This window comes from Gavialis gangeticus, unplaced genomic scaffold (assembly GCF_001723915.1).
Source record: "Gavialis gangeticus isolate Ggan-Ray unplaced genomic scaffold, GavGan_comp1, whole genome shotgun sequence".
In the NCBI taxonomy this organism is placed as follows: domain Eukaryota; kingdom Metazoa; phylum Chordata; order Crocodylia; family Gavialidae; genus Gavialis; species Gavialis gangeticus.
This window is the reverse complement of record NW_017728995.1, coordinates 33,090,984-33,104,454: the sequence shown is the minus strand read 5'-3', so window position 1 is coordinate 33,104,454 and position 13,471 is coordinate 33,090,984. Positions and strand designations below refer to the sequence as shown.

Below are 13,471 nucleotides of genomic sequence, written 5' to 3'. Positions count from 1 at the left end.
GCAAAGCCAATGGAGTTTGCCCAGCGCATACCTGCTCTAAGGGACAGGACAATCAGACCCCAATTCTCTAATTCAGTACAATGGCTTGATAACGATGGACATGGAGTTGTTCACTGTGACATGCAATGGGACTTTGCAGACCGGAAAGGAAGATACCAATTCCAGGAGTTACAGTCAGAGTCAATTTTCCATCTTATCCCATGCTTTGCATCCATTCATCCCATCCACAGGGATTTAAATGGGAGGTTATAATTATGTTGGGCTTTTGTGCTAAAAAGGAAAGCACTGTATTTTCCATTTCTATTAGTGTGTGCACCAGAGAAAAAAAACCCTCACAAAACTTAATATTCAAATCCACCAGTTCATTATTAATATGGTCAATCACCCCTCAATGGCTTTGATTCCAGCTTGTAATTTGGTAAGTGCACAGAAAGGTAGTCTCTTTGATTACATCTGCAAATAAGACATTAATGTCAATTCAGTGATATGAAAATTGCTCCTTCGTTCTGTAATTTGCACCTTAGTTATTAGAGGTTTCGTAAACAAGAGTATTAAAGCCCTCGCAAAACGAGCTGCAGATTTATAATGTAGCTCTTAATTAACAAAAACAACAAAACAAGGCAAACCTCCATGAGTTGCCCATGCCCAGGTGTTCGCTGACCTTGGTCTTAATTTTTAACTCCTGGAAGAGAGGATAACGTGTCCCTTTTGCCTGGAACGCCAATCACTCCGCCGTTCCTGTGAAATGACATTTCTTCACTGGGAAGAAAAAAATGATTGGAATGAAACAAAAAGCAAAGGCAAGCAGAACCACGTCCCTCGTTTCCTGTTTGGCAGCAAAAATGCCCCTGCGGGACTCTCAAGATGGAGAAAGAACTGGGTCAGTTCTTTGGAAAGGGCCCAGAATTGAATAGTGCCTCGTACTGTAATTCCTGTTCAAGTATGTTGCGATCGACCTGGAAAGCCCCCTCCGATTTTAAGGTCTGATTCAACGCCCATTAAAGTCAATGGGAATCTTTCCATTGGTGTCAGCAGAGGGTGGATCAAAATGGCATGACTTTACCTGTCTGGAAACAACCCCTGCCCATCCAGTGGGTTTCTACATCACTGCACTGATCAATGGTTGGCTTAAGGTTTTTTGAGCATCGCTCACGGCTGGTGATGATTATTAGTCAGTGTCACTGTTACCATGTGGGGTTTCTTCTGAACCTTTTCAGACCCAAACTTAATTACCATCACTTCTCAATGTACATAATTGGCTCCCGATCTCTAGTAAACCAACATGTGTATGGGTGAGCATATGTGCAAGCTGAGATCTTTCAGCCATTGCTCATACAGACATGCTTAAGCATCTGAGTTGGAAGTATTGTTACTGAATACATTTAAGCAAGAGTAAACTATGATTTTATAAAAAAAAAGGAAAAGGATATTAAACTGGAAGGGAATGGAGACAAGTGTGGACATGAGGGAGAGATGGAGAGTTCAACTGTGGGTCCCCCTACAAGCCACACGTACGTGAAAGCTCTGCGGGGTCAGCACTGTGTAGGCTGTGTTGAGACACGGCTTCTCATCTCACGTGCGTGCAGTCTGTTACTATGGAGCAAGCTCTAATTGAGAGAATTCACTCCCAGTCTCATTAAAATTGATGCAAAACAACTCAGCACTTCCAGCAAGAACTGGATCAGACTGTCACACGTGTAAGAGAAGAATCAAACCCAACAGTTTCAGCTTTATCTCAGGCAATATGAATCATTTGGAGGTTCAGGAGAACCCCACTTAGGAACTAGCCCTCTTGGTCCAAGGCCTTCCAGTTTTACCTTTTCAATCAAGAATTAGGTTGGAAAGGAGTCAGGCTAAAAGCAACGCTTGTGCAATTCCCCAGCAGACAAATCGGGAGTGTCGCGGTGGGGGCTCAGAGGTCAGTGCTGGCCTTGGCAGTAAGTGCCTGGATCCGAGCAGAGTTGCAGGTCTTGCAAAGGATGTGTCCATCCAGAGGGTAACAGCCCTGGTTGTCCCCTTCAGACAGGAGGCCGCCACAGTCCTGCAGCACAGACAAAAGCCAAAAGAAATGAATGGTGGGAGACTGAAATAAGCCAAAAGCACCCTCTTAACCCACTCCTATCCCTGCTGCTCCAAAAATGCAGCCCCAGGCAGTGTGAAGCACTCAGCTGAGGTGCACGCGTCTTCCTTGATGTAACACAGTGATGGGGCTCCCAAGCTTTCTGCTACATGCAACCCCATTGCAAATACAACATGGTTGTTCCTTTCCCAGCTCTGAGGTAGGGGAAAGTTTGTAACGCTGCAGGAAACATCCAAGTTGCAGGAGTGTTAGTTAAAGGAAACAGGAATAATAATAATAATAAAAAAGGCAGCATGGCTCAGAAAGCAAGTCTGCTGCTAATATCTCTGACTACGGGTCTCTGGAAGAGACGACTCCATAAAGCAACGGAGCACATAGGAGCTAAGCCATGTGCTAGCTGTACCAACATCACTACTGGGAGCCCTTTGGGCTGGGGCTGTGTCTACCCACAGGGAAACCCAGGCCCTACATCAGAGACCTTACAGCCTGGGCACACAAGACAGGAAAGGAAAGAAAAGAGAGAGCCCATTAACCCTCTCATGTTTTGCAGATGGAGGATTGAGGCATGCAGAGATCGAGGCGCTGCTCAGCACTGCAATGTCTACATGATTTAGGAGCCTGTGCCTTGCTTTCAACCACAGGTTAGGCACCTGGAGCCTGTGTCCCAGTGGCTCTGAGGGGTGGATGTGCTCCTAAATGAGGCAGGCATTGCAATACCGAAGCACGGCTTCGACACACGTGGGCCTCAGCAGCTGGCCTAAGTCACAGATAACAGGAAGAGAAGGGGGAAAGGACATTCAACAGGGAAGCAGCACCCAAGCTGCAGTAAAGATGCGGTGGGGTGCCCAGGGCAGCTGCCATACATGGGGGCAATGCTGGCTGCTGGTTGCCACCATGCCACTGGTGTTTCTTTTTAACCTTTGTGTGGTGGTGACAACAGCTATTATTTTCTGCCCCGCTCCACCTTCAAATCATCTCCAGGGGCAACTCCCCATGTCACCTTGTCCTACATAGATCACTGCTCTGTTGATTTCCTGGGTATTTTTTAACTTAAAATTTTTCACCTCCTTGTGCCCAAACTGACAGGTGTTGACCCTGATTTTAATAGAAGAAACTTTCAACTCACAATCTATCGCGTGCTCAAATCTTACCATCTCATTACAGGGTCATACTCTCTTCTTGCACAAGGACATGCTCATGAACAGAGAGCCTGACCCTCTTCTCTGGGTGCGCGTAGATTGAGAATAGCTTTCGGTGAAGTCGAGGGAGCAACCTGAATGTGAAGCCAAGGTGGCTGCAGAAACGGGCCCATTTTGCCTGGCACACAAGGGCGTTTCTGCCATCACGGAATAACCCACCATAGCTTTTTCTCCTTGGATGTGGTCTGAATACTCACCTCACACCGGTAGCAATGAACGTGGAAGTCGCGATCCAAGGCCACAATGCGGACGGTCTCCTCTTGACCCGGAGCCGGCATGATGGGCTCCTTACACACAGAACATCTCGGTGCAAATTTCCTGAAGAAAACAGGCATATTTTGGGTCATCCCAGTGCAAAGTCATATTCCTTTTAAAGGCTTGGACATGCAACCCACTTGCACACTGGTTTGTTTTATGCTGGTTTTGCATACAGCTGTAAATTAACCCAGGAGGTGGAGCAGACAGACAGGCACCTATCCAGGGGCAGCTGCTTGCAGAAGGCAATGTTACAAGTTCTCCCTGCCAGGTGGCAAGGCAAGAAGTGATGTCCTGCTTGCTTAGAGCAGAGTTACCTCGGCACAGCTGCGGACACACGGCACCTGCACCAATGCAAGTTATACCACTATAGTTTTACCTCTGATTCTACATTGGATCCAATTAAGCTGCAACAACGTAGGGGTTCATGTCATCCATCTATTCTGTGTTGACACAGTTGTAAAGCTGATTATGCTCACTTAAGCATGTCATGTGCATCAGAAAGTCAGACACAGCCAATAAACTCTGGCACAGCATATATACTGCATCTGCAAGCAGAGCTGCCTCCTTGAGCAGGATGCATTAAGGATGGTTTTGAGGGCCTACAGCACGCTGCAGAAGACTTCAGAGACTACCTGGAGAGCATATTCTGCTTGCTAACATAGTGAGGAGGACTTTCAACTACATTTACCAAGGGATGGAGACACGAGCCCAGAGTTAAATAAATGGCCAGGGCAACGTGGATAAAAATGCGGTTAGGGGAAACAATAGCGGAAGTCTCAGGGGAGAAGACAGGGCAATCAGTTGGATACCTGAGATGTTTGTATAAAGCTTGGGGGACAGACAGGAAGAATTAGGGGGTCCCAATACAATCACAGACTTATGATGCAATGGGGATAGTGGGCATACGTGGCTATAGCTTGTCTGGGACAAATAGATAGGGGAAGAAAGGAGGAGGCATTGCCGTATATACAAAGGCGATGCAAGTGTGTCTGCCATGCAGCCCGAAGTGGGAGGTAAACCTGATCAAAGCTTCTGAGCAAAGGTCAGAGGGGAGAACAGGAGGGGGATGCCAGAGCAGATACGTGTTACAGGCCACCAAACCAGGAGGACAAAGTGGATGAGACTGGGGGAAGCTTCCAAATCGCTGGACCTGGCTCTCACGGGGAACTTTAATTAGCTGGGAGGGAAATGCAGCAGTGCATGAGCAGTGCAGCAAGTCCCTGGAGTCTGTCAGGGATAACTTTGAGATACAGGTGACAAGAGAGGCCACCTAGGGAGGGGAAGCTCTTGCTTTACTGCTCATAAACAGGGAGGAATCGGTGGAGAATATGAAGGTGTGTGAATAAGTTGGGTGGCAGTGACCATGAAATGGCAGAGCACAACAGCAAGCAATCTTGATGCAACAGAAGAATGGGAAATACAGCAAAGCCTGGCCAGACAGCCATGCCTTCAAGGAGCTGAACCTCAAAAAGGAATCCAACAAAAAGTGCAAACTTGGTCAGAGCAGTAGGCAAGTGTATAAGAGCATCACACCGGCATGCAGAGGGAAAATTAGGAAGGTGACCACAAAGTTTGAGATGCAACTGGCCAGGGACACAAAAGGCAATAAAAAGGGATTCGACAAGTATGCGAAGAGTAAAGGGAAGACCAGAGATGCCATCGGTCCCATGATAATTTAGTTATGGATGATGCAGAAAAGGCTGAAGTATTTAATGCCCATTTTTATTTCAGTCTTCACAAATAGGGGCAACAAGTGCAGTTGGCAGCAAAGATAAGGAAGGAGTTAAACAGCCTAGAGTCGTGGCAGAAGAGGTCAGGGATTACGTCGATGTTTTCAAGGCGGCAGGGCGGGATGGGATGCATCCTGAGGGTAGTGAAAGAAGTGGCTCAGGTCATTTCTGAGCCATTCCTTATCCTCTTTGGGAACTTGTGGAGGTCGAGAAAGAGGTGAGACGGCAATAAAAAGGACAAACAAAGGACCCACCTTTACGAAAGGGAAGGGGAAGCTGGGGAATTACAGACCGGTCGGTCTGATCTCAATGCCTGGAAAGATCATGGAGCAGGTCCTCAAGGGATCTAGTGTGATGCAACTAGAGGGGAGCAAGGTGATCAGGAAGAGCCAGAAAGGATTCATGAAGAGCAAGTCATGCTCGACCAGCCTGATTTTCTTCAGGTGACAGGCTCTGTGGATAGGAGGAGAGCGGTGGATATGACATACCTGACTTCACGAAGGCTTTTACTACTGTCTCCCATGACATCCTCATGAACAAGCTAAGGAAATACAGACTGGATGAAAGGACTGCAAGGTGGATACAAAAAACTGGCTGGATCATCAATATGGCTCCATATCCAGTTACAAGGAGGTATCAAGTCAGGTTCCCCATGCGTCTGCCCTGGGTCCGGTATTGTTTAATATATTCATTAGTGATTTGGACAGCGGGATAGAGCGCATGCTTAGCAAATTTGTGGATAAGTGGGGTGGAGTTGCAGGCACCGGAGAACAGGGCTAGGATCCAGAATGACCCAGACAGACTGGCAAAATGGTCCGCAATCAATCAGATCAAATTCAGCATGGACAAGTGCAACGTCCCGTACTTTGCCTGCACAAACACAGACTGGGGCACGACTGGCTGGGCTGAATTGCTGCAGAGAAGGACCTGAGGGTTACAGGAGACTGTAAGTCAACAGTGTGCTCGTGTTGCAGAACAGGCCAACAGCATCCTGGGTTGTACGACTAGGAGTGAAAATCAAGGGAGGTGATTCTTCTGCTCTGCTCCATCCCTGCCAATTTCCAAGAGCGGTTTGGATGGACACTTGGCTGGGGTGGTTTAATCCGGGATGATCCTGCTTCATGCAGAGGGCTGGACTACATGAGCTTGTGAGGTCCCTTCCAGCCCTACTTTCCTGTCATCCTGTGATCTATAGTAGGTCACCCATCATTGTGGCATCTGAGTTAAGTAGTAGAGTGGATCATCATTGTGGCATCCGAGTTAGGAGCCCTCAGCATGCTAACTTCCTGCATAAATCCACTGAAGTCAAGAGCATCTCTCCTCTAAGAAGGTCTTTTGGAAAATATGAAGATCCCAGAAGCTGAAGATGGACCAACAGGTAGTAATCCTGGTTCGTGTCCCTGTGGAGAGGTTCTCTGCAATATAATTTTTGGAGGGTCCACCCTGCAGCATCCGGGTCCCCCACTGCTCTCTGAGCTCTACTTCTAGCTGGACCAGGCTTGTGCCCATATTGGTGGGCTGCCAAGAGAAACCACTAGGGCAAATCTGGCCAGATGCATCTCTTACTTATCTAATTTGCACTTGCAAGTGTAGGTAGAAACAACCCCATTATTCATGGTTTGGGCACAAAAATACGATGCCAATTCTGCACCAAAAAAAGGGCCACCGTCCTGCTGAAATCTCACGCCAAAACTTATTCCTGTTGGGTGGGAAGCAGGGTCAGAGGGTATGAAGTGCCCCTGGACAATGCCTATAGGAACAGCTCAAAGCCTCTTTTGAAATACCTAGCGGAAGGCAACGCTGTCATCCAGCCTTTCACACAACTCCCGGCCTAAAAACTGAAATCTGTCTGCGGCAGGAGTCGAGGAAAATATCTGTTTCACTGGCAGCAGATGAAAGGCATTGGCGTAACTGTGATCAAATCAAACGTGAATTAAACAGTAGCTCTCCGGATAGCTGGGGAAAAAACTCATTCAGATGGATCGTGCTATGACTGTAGCTGCAATTGCAGTTAATGTCCTTGTCCTATTTGCCTAAAATTTGGTGCTTACGAATGTTTTAACGTTTCTCTGTTTGGGCCATGGGGGACAACCCAATTTTTTTCCTTTAGACATAGAGCTGGCTAGGCGTGTGAGGAGTCAGGTAGGAGGTAGAGCAGGGCGGCACCTTAGACAAACTCCCAGCATCAGACAAAGTAGGGTGTTGCCTAGGAAAGCTCATGCCACTCTGAACTAGTTAGTCTCTAAGGTGCCACCCTGCCCTAGAGACCTTCTACCTGACTTCTAGCACACCTAGCCACCGCTGCCTCGAAAGGTAAAATCGGTCCACCCACCTCCTACCCTCAGATGTAGAGATGATCCCAGGGGGAGACACGGGTGTTTTGCAGGGAAAGAAACATCCACAATTTGGTTCTCATCTCGCAAGATAAGCAGTGAAATGCCTGCTGGGAATTTTCAAACTAAGTTTATTAAAAAAAAAAAACTCCAGAAAAACCCCAGGATTCCCCAAAAGTAAAGCTCTCGTTATGAATTTCTATTTTTCTGTAGCAAAATGGGAACAGGTGGGGGGGAATGAAACCCGAGCATTTTCACACCATTTTCAGGAAGATGTTTTGTGAAATTTTTTTATAAACCCATTCTTTTCAGAGAGCTGGAAAAGGGGGGAGGGAATTCCTTTTTTTAAGTTAATAAATGTCTTTATTTTGTGTCCCCCCTCAAGACAGTTCAAGTGTCCAGTACTAAAATTTGCAGACTGGATTTTTGTAACTGCAATTTGCTCTCTTCCTCACTGAGGTTTCCTTTTGATGTCTTCATATGCCTGGTGTGCCCACTCTCCAGGCACAGCGTATCTGGGGGCTTAAAGGTATGGGACACAGTGGGGGTAACAAGGGCTGGGAATAAATCTTTTTAAAGGGTTAAGAAGTGGGATACACCTCCATAGAGGGAAAGCGTTAACCTCCGGTGAGGTCTTGCAGCTGGGGAATAGCATCCCAAGAGAAGAAAGTGGGGAGACTTATCCCTTGCATCTCCATACCTGGGCTGATCAGGTATAGTGATCCAAGGGAGAAGGTAAAATGTGGCTCAATATACTTCAAGGGGCAGACTTTATCTTGGCTGTAGATGCAAGCAACAGGTCTTTTACAGTTCCCTGGAACAGCCTTATTAGCAGCCCCTGTGAGTCTTATCTTCGGCTCTATACCCACACACTTTCTGTTCTCCATCAGCACGAAACACTGTTCATTTAATGCCTTCATGGTGCAATTTATTTCAAGCTTTCCTCTGGAGGGAGGTGAGGCCCTTTCATGCAGAGAGAAGAGAACGAGCAGCCTCCAGCATGCATGGGCATGTGAGATGCGAGGCAAACCTTTTCTGAGTTGAAGCAGGACTCCCCTGGTGCCTTGGCTTTCTGCTGGCCCTGAGTCCAGGGTGCATTTTACCCTACACAGGATCCCTCTGGTTTCCCAACCAGGCTGACCCATGCCGTGGCCTCTGCTGCTGCCGAACGCACGGGCTGATCTGGGCTTCAGCGCACGCATTTCATATTTGATTTTATGATTCCAGTCAATCGCGGCTGCTTTTTGTGCCGTCAACTCAGCCTGCGTCTTTGAGCTTTCAGGCCCGCACGCTGATGTCATGAGGCTCTAATTAAGTCTACCCCCCTCCCCCACTCCTAGAAATTAAAGGATAAATGCTTGAAATGTAAACTCACATTTGTCAGTATTGATTTCCTCTTTTAATTGAGGGGTGCAATGTGTCTGTCTTTTCTGAGCAAGGGAAACATTTCTGCTCTGATTACATCAACCTATCTGTCTTCCTTAGATGAGCTGTGATGACTGCAAGGGGAGGTGGGGGAAGAAGTGGAAGTGAGAGAAACTACAACCCCCAGAGATTTCCTGCTGTCTTAAATAGACATTTTACTACGAATTACAAGCATGGTAGCTCTTAGCTCCTCTCAAGGATAACTAGTAGCTGGAAACAAGGTAGAGCTAGCGTGTGGCCAGCTATCTCTCTGCACAGCACCATCGAGTGCTCAGCAGGCTACTGGTGGGATCCAGAGCATAGCATGAGATCCCCTGCTGCAAAGCAGCAGTCAAGTTGTCTCAAAGGGACGTGGAAGAGAAGGGCTGCAGCTGCTGGGGTGTAAAGCATGCACTGCACCACGTGTGGAAAATGCATCGTGTTCAAGGAGATCTGTGAGCTCTGAGACCAAGGAGCATTCAGCTGGCATATCTGATGGCAACACACACCGCTCCCTCGCTTCTTGCGAGTCTCAGGAAGGGGTCCTAGCCACTCAGGACCCCTCCCCACGTAAAATAACCAAGAGTTTTGCCCTGAGGTCCTTACTTATGGAAATCCTCAATGCAGTGGATGTTCCCGCCGGCGTCCACGGTGAAGGGGATCCCGTCCAAGCTGCGGTGGCACATCACGCAGGTGAAGCAGTGGGGGTGGTAGGCCTTCCCCGTGGCTCGAAGGATCCTCTCCATGATGGGCTTGGCACAGACGCTGCATTGCTCCAGCGTGTTCTGCAAGCAAAGAAAAGACACGTGCATTTACACCAAAAGGCTGCCAGGTAGGCACTAGACAGTCGCGGGGTCTGGCAGGACCGGGGGGATACTGCTGATCTTTGGGGAAAATGCCTTTCTTCTATTCTACATAAGTTCAGCGTTGCCTGCTTCACGGCTGCACGGAGGCAACGCGGCTATACTACCCTCCCTCTAAAGGCTGGATGCTACCTATGCTCCTTGGTTTGTAGGTTTTATTTACCGAACCAGACGGTTGCTGGAGCATAAAAGCCAGAAAGCGGTTTTTCATTTCCAGCTGAAAGCAGCGGCTTGTTCCAACCCTGCCGTCTTTGCCCCATCTGTTACATAAATGCCGGTATAAATCTGCTTCAAACATTCGCCTTCGTGGGGCCTGTCTGCCCTCCCGATGTTGCCCAGCGTGAGTACACGATGTGCAGCTTGCCTTGTTCCCAAATGCACGCACGCAAAGAGAGACACGTTCCACCCTGGCAGCCGCGAGCGATAAATCTGCAGGCAAGCTTGGTGGGTGGATTCGCTGGACCCGGGGAGAGAATCCCCTCCCCACCTGCCTGGCTGGGAATGCGTGGAGTTATCAAATAAGTGCCAGATGTTTGATTTTGGGATGCAGCCGGCGGGCCTGCGATCTCTGGAAGGGGGAAAAATAATAGCAAAAGGAAGGAAAATAATGGGAGCCGTGCAAAATCATGCCAACATACAACACATGAAGGCTAAAGTTCTCCTGCCTTGCATGAGTCCCCCGAAAATCTTGGAGGGGCACATTCCCTTCAAGGGACGGCACGGTCATTGCACGCTTGACTGCACCATCACTGCCCATTGCTCAAGACGGTCAGCCGCAAGAGCCGTCTCCTTGCACCAAAACACGCTCTCCGGACACGAAACACCAGCGGGTGCACAAGAGTCCTGCTACAGTGCAACGTTCGAGCCTAACCTCTGGGGCCATAACTTCCTTGTGAACTGCAAACAGATCATTGGCTTGTTCCTTGCTTTCCTTGCAAATGCCAAAAGGTCAGTAGGACTTGCTTTTTTGGAAGAGTCAACACAAAAGGTCGTGGATTTCAGTGGTGTATGAGAGCTGCCTGCCATGGTTGTACGCACGACCCACTCTGACTCGGGGTTGATTACCGGCAAGGTCTCGCTTGATGTATTGTATTGTTGCAATAACAGGGTTCAATGAATGGCTCCTTGGCTATCTGTTTGCTCACTATCACCGCTGTGACAGTGATTGATGTACCACAGAGAAGGCCAATGCTGTGCTCTGTTTTCTCTTTAGGGACGTTTTCAAACTGAGTTTCCATATCAACACTGCTCCTGATACCTGTAAAGGGTATTCTGCAATGTGGCCAGTATTGGGAAACCAGGTAGCCGGGGCACTATCTACGGCAGATGCCTAATATTAGTAGCTGGATTCTGCATACATCACTAACTCATTAAATAGTTTGGGTTTTTTATTGGTTCATTCAAGACTTATCCCACTAAATAAACTGGATTAAAAAATAAAATGGAGAAGCATGAGGAGTGTGGCAGCAGTTTGGGAGAAGTTAATGGCTGCCCTACGAATTTCAGTGGAAAGGCGTAAAAGCTAGTAATGACCTGGGGCTGGAAAAGGAAATAATCTTCTCAGCAACAGGTCTGTTAATTCGAAGGCAGCTATCGTCGGAGCAAAGCCTGGCTCTTACCGAGCGCTCTTCATTGGTACATCTCCAAACACTTTGCTGACATCTGCTCGTGCTGCATCGATAAAGCTCACAATTAGCATTTGTAACTTTACCAAAAGGGGCCCGTACCAAGCATATTGCAACCTCTGTACTTCCTCATTATTGCACTGGTTTATTTTATGCACAGCATTATCCTAGGAAAACAGACATGTCAGACACTTCCCATATTCTGCTAGAACAGTCCATGCCACAGAGAAAACAGTAAAGTAGACCAGAGATGTCTAGTATCTCATGGCCACCACGCAGAGCAGAGGGGAGTGAGTGCAGCGCATGCTTTAGGATGCCATAGGGAGTTCAACATAGGAACCAAGAAGAGAGGGGGAGAGGTAATCAGGTCTGTCTGGTCATTGGGACGGTCTGCATGAAGTTGTCCGCAGGAGCAGGGGCTCCGGTATTGTTTTTTTGTCTTGTGGTTGCGCCAGAACCACAGTCCAGTGCGACATCCAGAATGAGCTGGGCAGTGCAGGGACCCATAGGATGAGACTGTCTTTGTCTTGAAGGGTCTACCCCAGGTCTGTGGAAACTCATTTACTTGGAATCATAGAAGATGAGGGTTAAACAGACCTCGGGAGGTCACATCTAGTCCAAGCCTCTGCTCCAAGCAGGACCAGCCCCAACTCCATCATCCCAGACAAGGCTTTGTCTACCTGGGTCTTCAAAACCTCCAAGGATGGAGACTGCACCACCCCTCTGGGTAACCTGTTCCAGTGCTTCACCACCCTCCTAGTGAGAAAATTCTTCCTAATATCCAACCTCAACTCCCCTTGCTGCAGCTTGAGCCCATTGCTCCTTGTCCTGTCATCTGCCCCTACTGAGGCCAGTCCAGCTCCATCCTCTTTGCAGCCCCCCTGCAGGGAGGTGAAGGCTGCTATTCAATCCCCCTCGGTCTTCTCTTCTCCAGACTAAATCAGTCCATTTGTCTCAGCCTCTCCTCACCAGTCCTGTCCCCCAGCCCCCAATTCATTTTGTCACCCTCCGCTGGACTCTCTCCAATGCGTCCACATCCTTTCTGTAGTGGGGGCCCACATCTGGACACAGGACTCCAGATGTGGCCTCCCCAGTGCTGAACAAAGGGGAGGAATCACTGCCCTCGATCTGCTGGCAACGCTCCTCCCAATGCAGCCCAGGATGCCGGTCGCCTTCTTGGCACCAAGGGCACGCTGCTGGCTCCTGTCCAGCTTCTTGCCCCCTGTCCCCTCACAGGTCCTTTTCTGCACATCTGCTGCCCAGTCCATCCCCCCCAGCCTGGCTATAGGCTGGTGACCAAGGATTTTCGATTTTTTTTGCTAACACGGGCCATTGAGCTTTGATGCAACCTGACTAGCTGCTCAAGACAGGAAACAAATGTGCTGCAGCTTTTGGATGGTGCCGTCCTGGTCTACAAGCCATCTGTTTGCAAACCTCAGCTCAGTCACACTGTTAGATGCTCCTCTACTGAAATGAGAGAAGCATTTTAATTTCCCTTCTTCTGATTAAATCCTTCTCCACCCCCCTTCCCTCCATTGGAAATTAAGTCCTAGGAAATGTACTTGTCTGATCCTTCCAAATCTATACAGACAAGAATAATTTCAAACACCCGCTCACTCCCTGCCTAGGAATACATTTGCTTTCCTGTACCTCCCTCATGTACCTCCCTGCCTGGGAATAGATTTGCTCTCAGGTACCTCCCTGGCTTCACACGTCTTTTCAAGGGGCTACCCGAAGATGCTGGAGCAAAGGCTGCTCCGATTCACACCCAGGCACCACCCCTGACTCCAGCAAGGCTGCTGCAAAGGAGGACTTGGTCTGTTGTTCTAAAAAGCCCATTTTGCTTTGGTAAAGCAGGCTAGCCTACATGCCTTGGTAACTAATGAATGGCACAATGGTATTTTTGCGCGTGACTGGAGTGGTATGTCAGCAGGAATGTGAGCTTGGTTTCATTATTTTGCTCTCCGTGGCAGTTTATC

At 48.4% G+C, this 13,471-nt stretch overlaps 1 protein-coding gene across 1 annotated transcript in view; it reads right to left on the bottom strand.

The window, feature by feature from the left end:
• Positions 1–347: 347 nt before the first annotated feature.
• LPP (LIM domain containing preferred translocation partner in lipoma) overlaps positions 348–13,471 on the bottom strand; it is a 370,753-nt gene continuing 357,629 nt past the window's right edge. The window contains exons 8-10 of the mRNA XM_019503472.1: positions 9,611–9,789; positions 3,477–3,597; positions 348–2,041 (exon numbers count right to left, since the gene is read on the bottom strand). Of these exons, the coding sequence (XP_019359017.1) occupies positions 1,913–2,041; positions 3,477–3,597; positions 9,611–9,789 (429 nt within the window). The 3' untranslated portion in view covers positions 348–1,912. The remainder of the gene's footprint in view (positions 2,042–3,476; positions 3,598–9,610; positions 9,790–13,471) is intronic.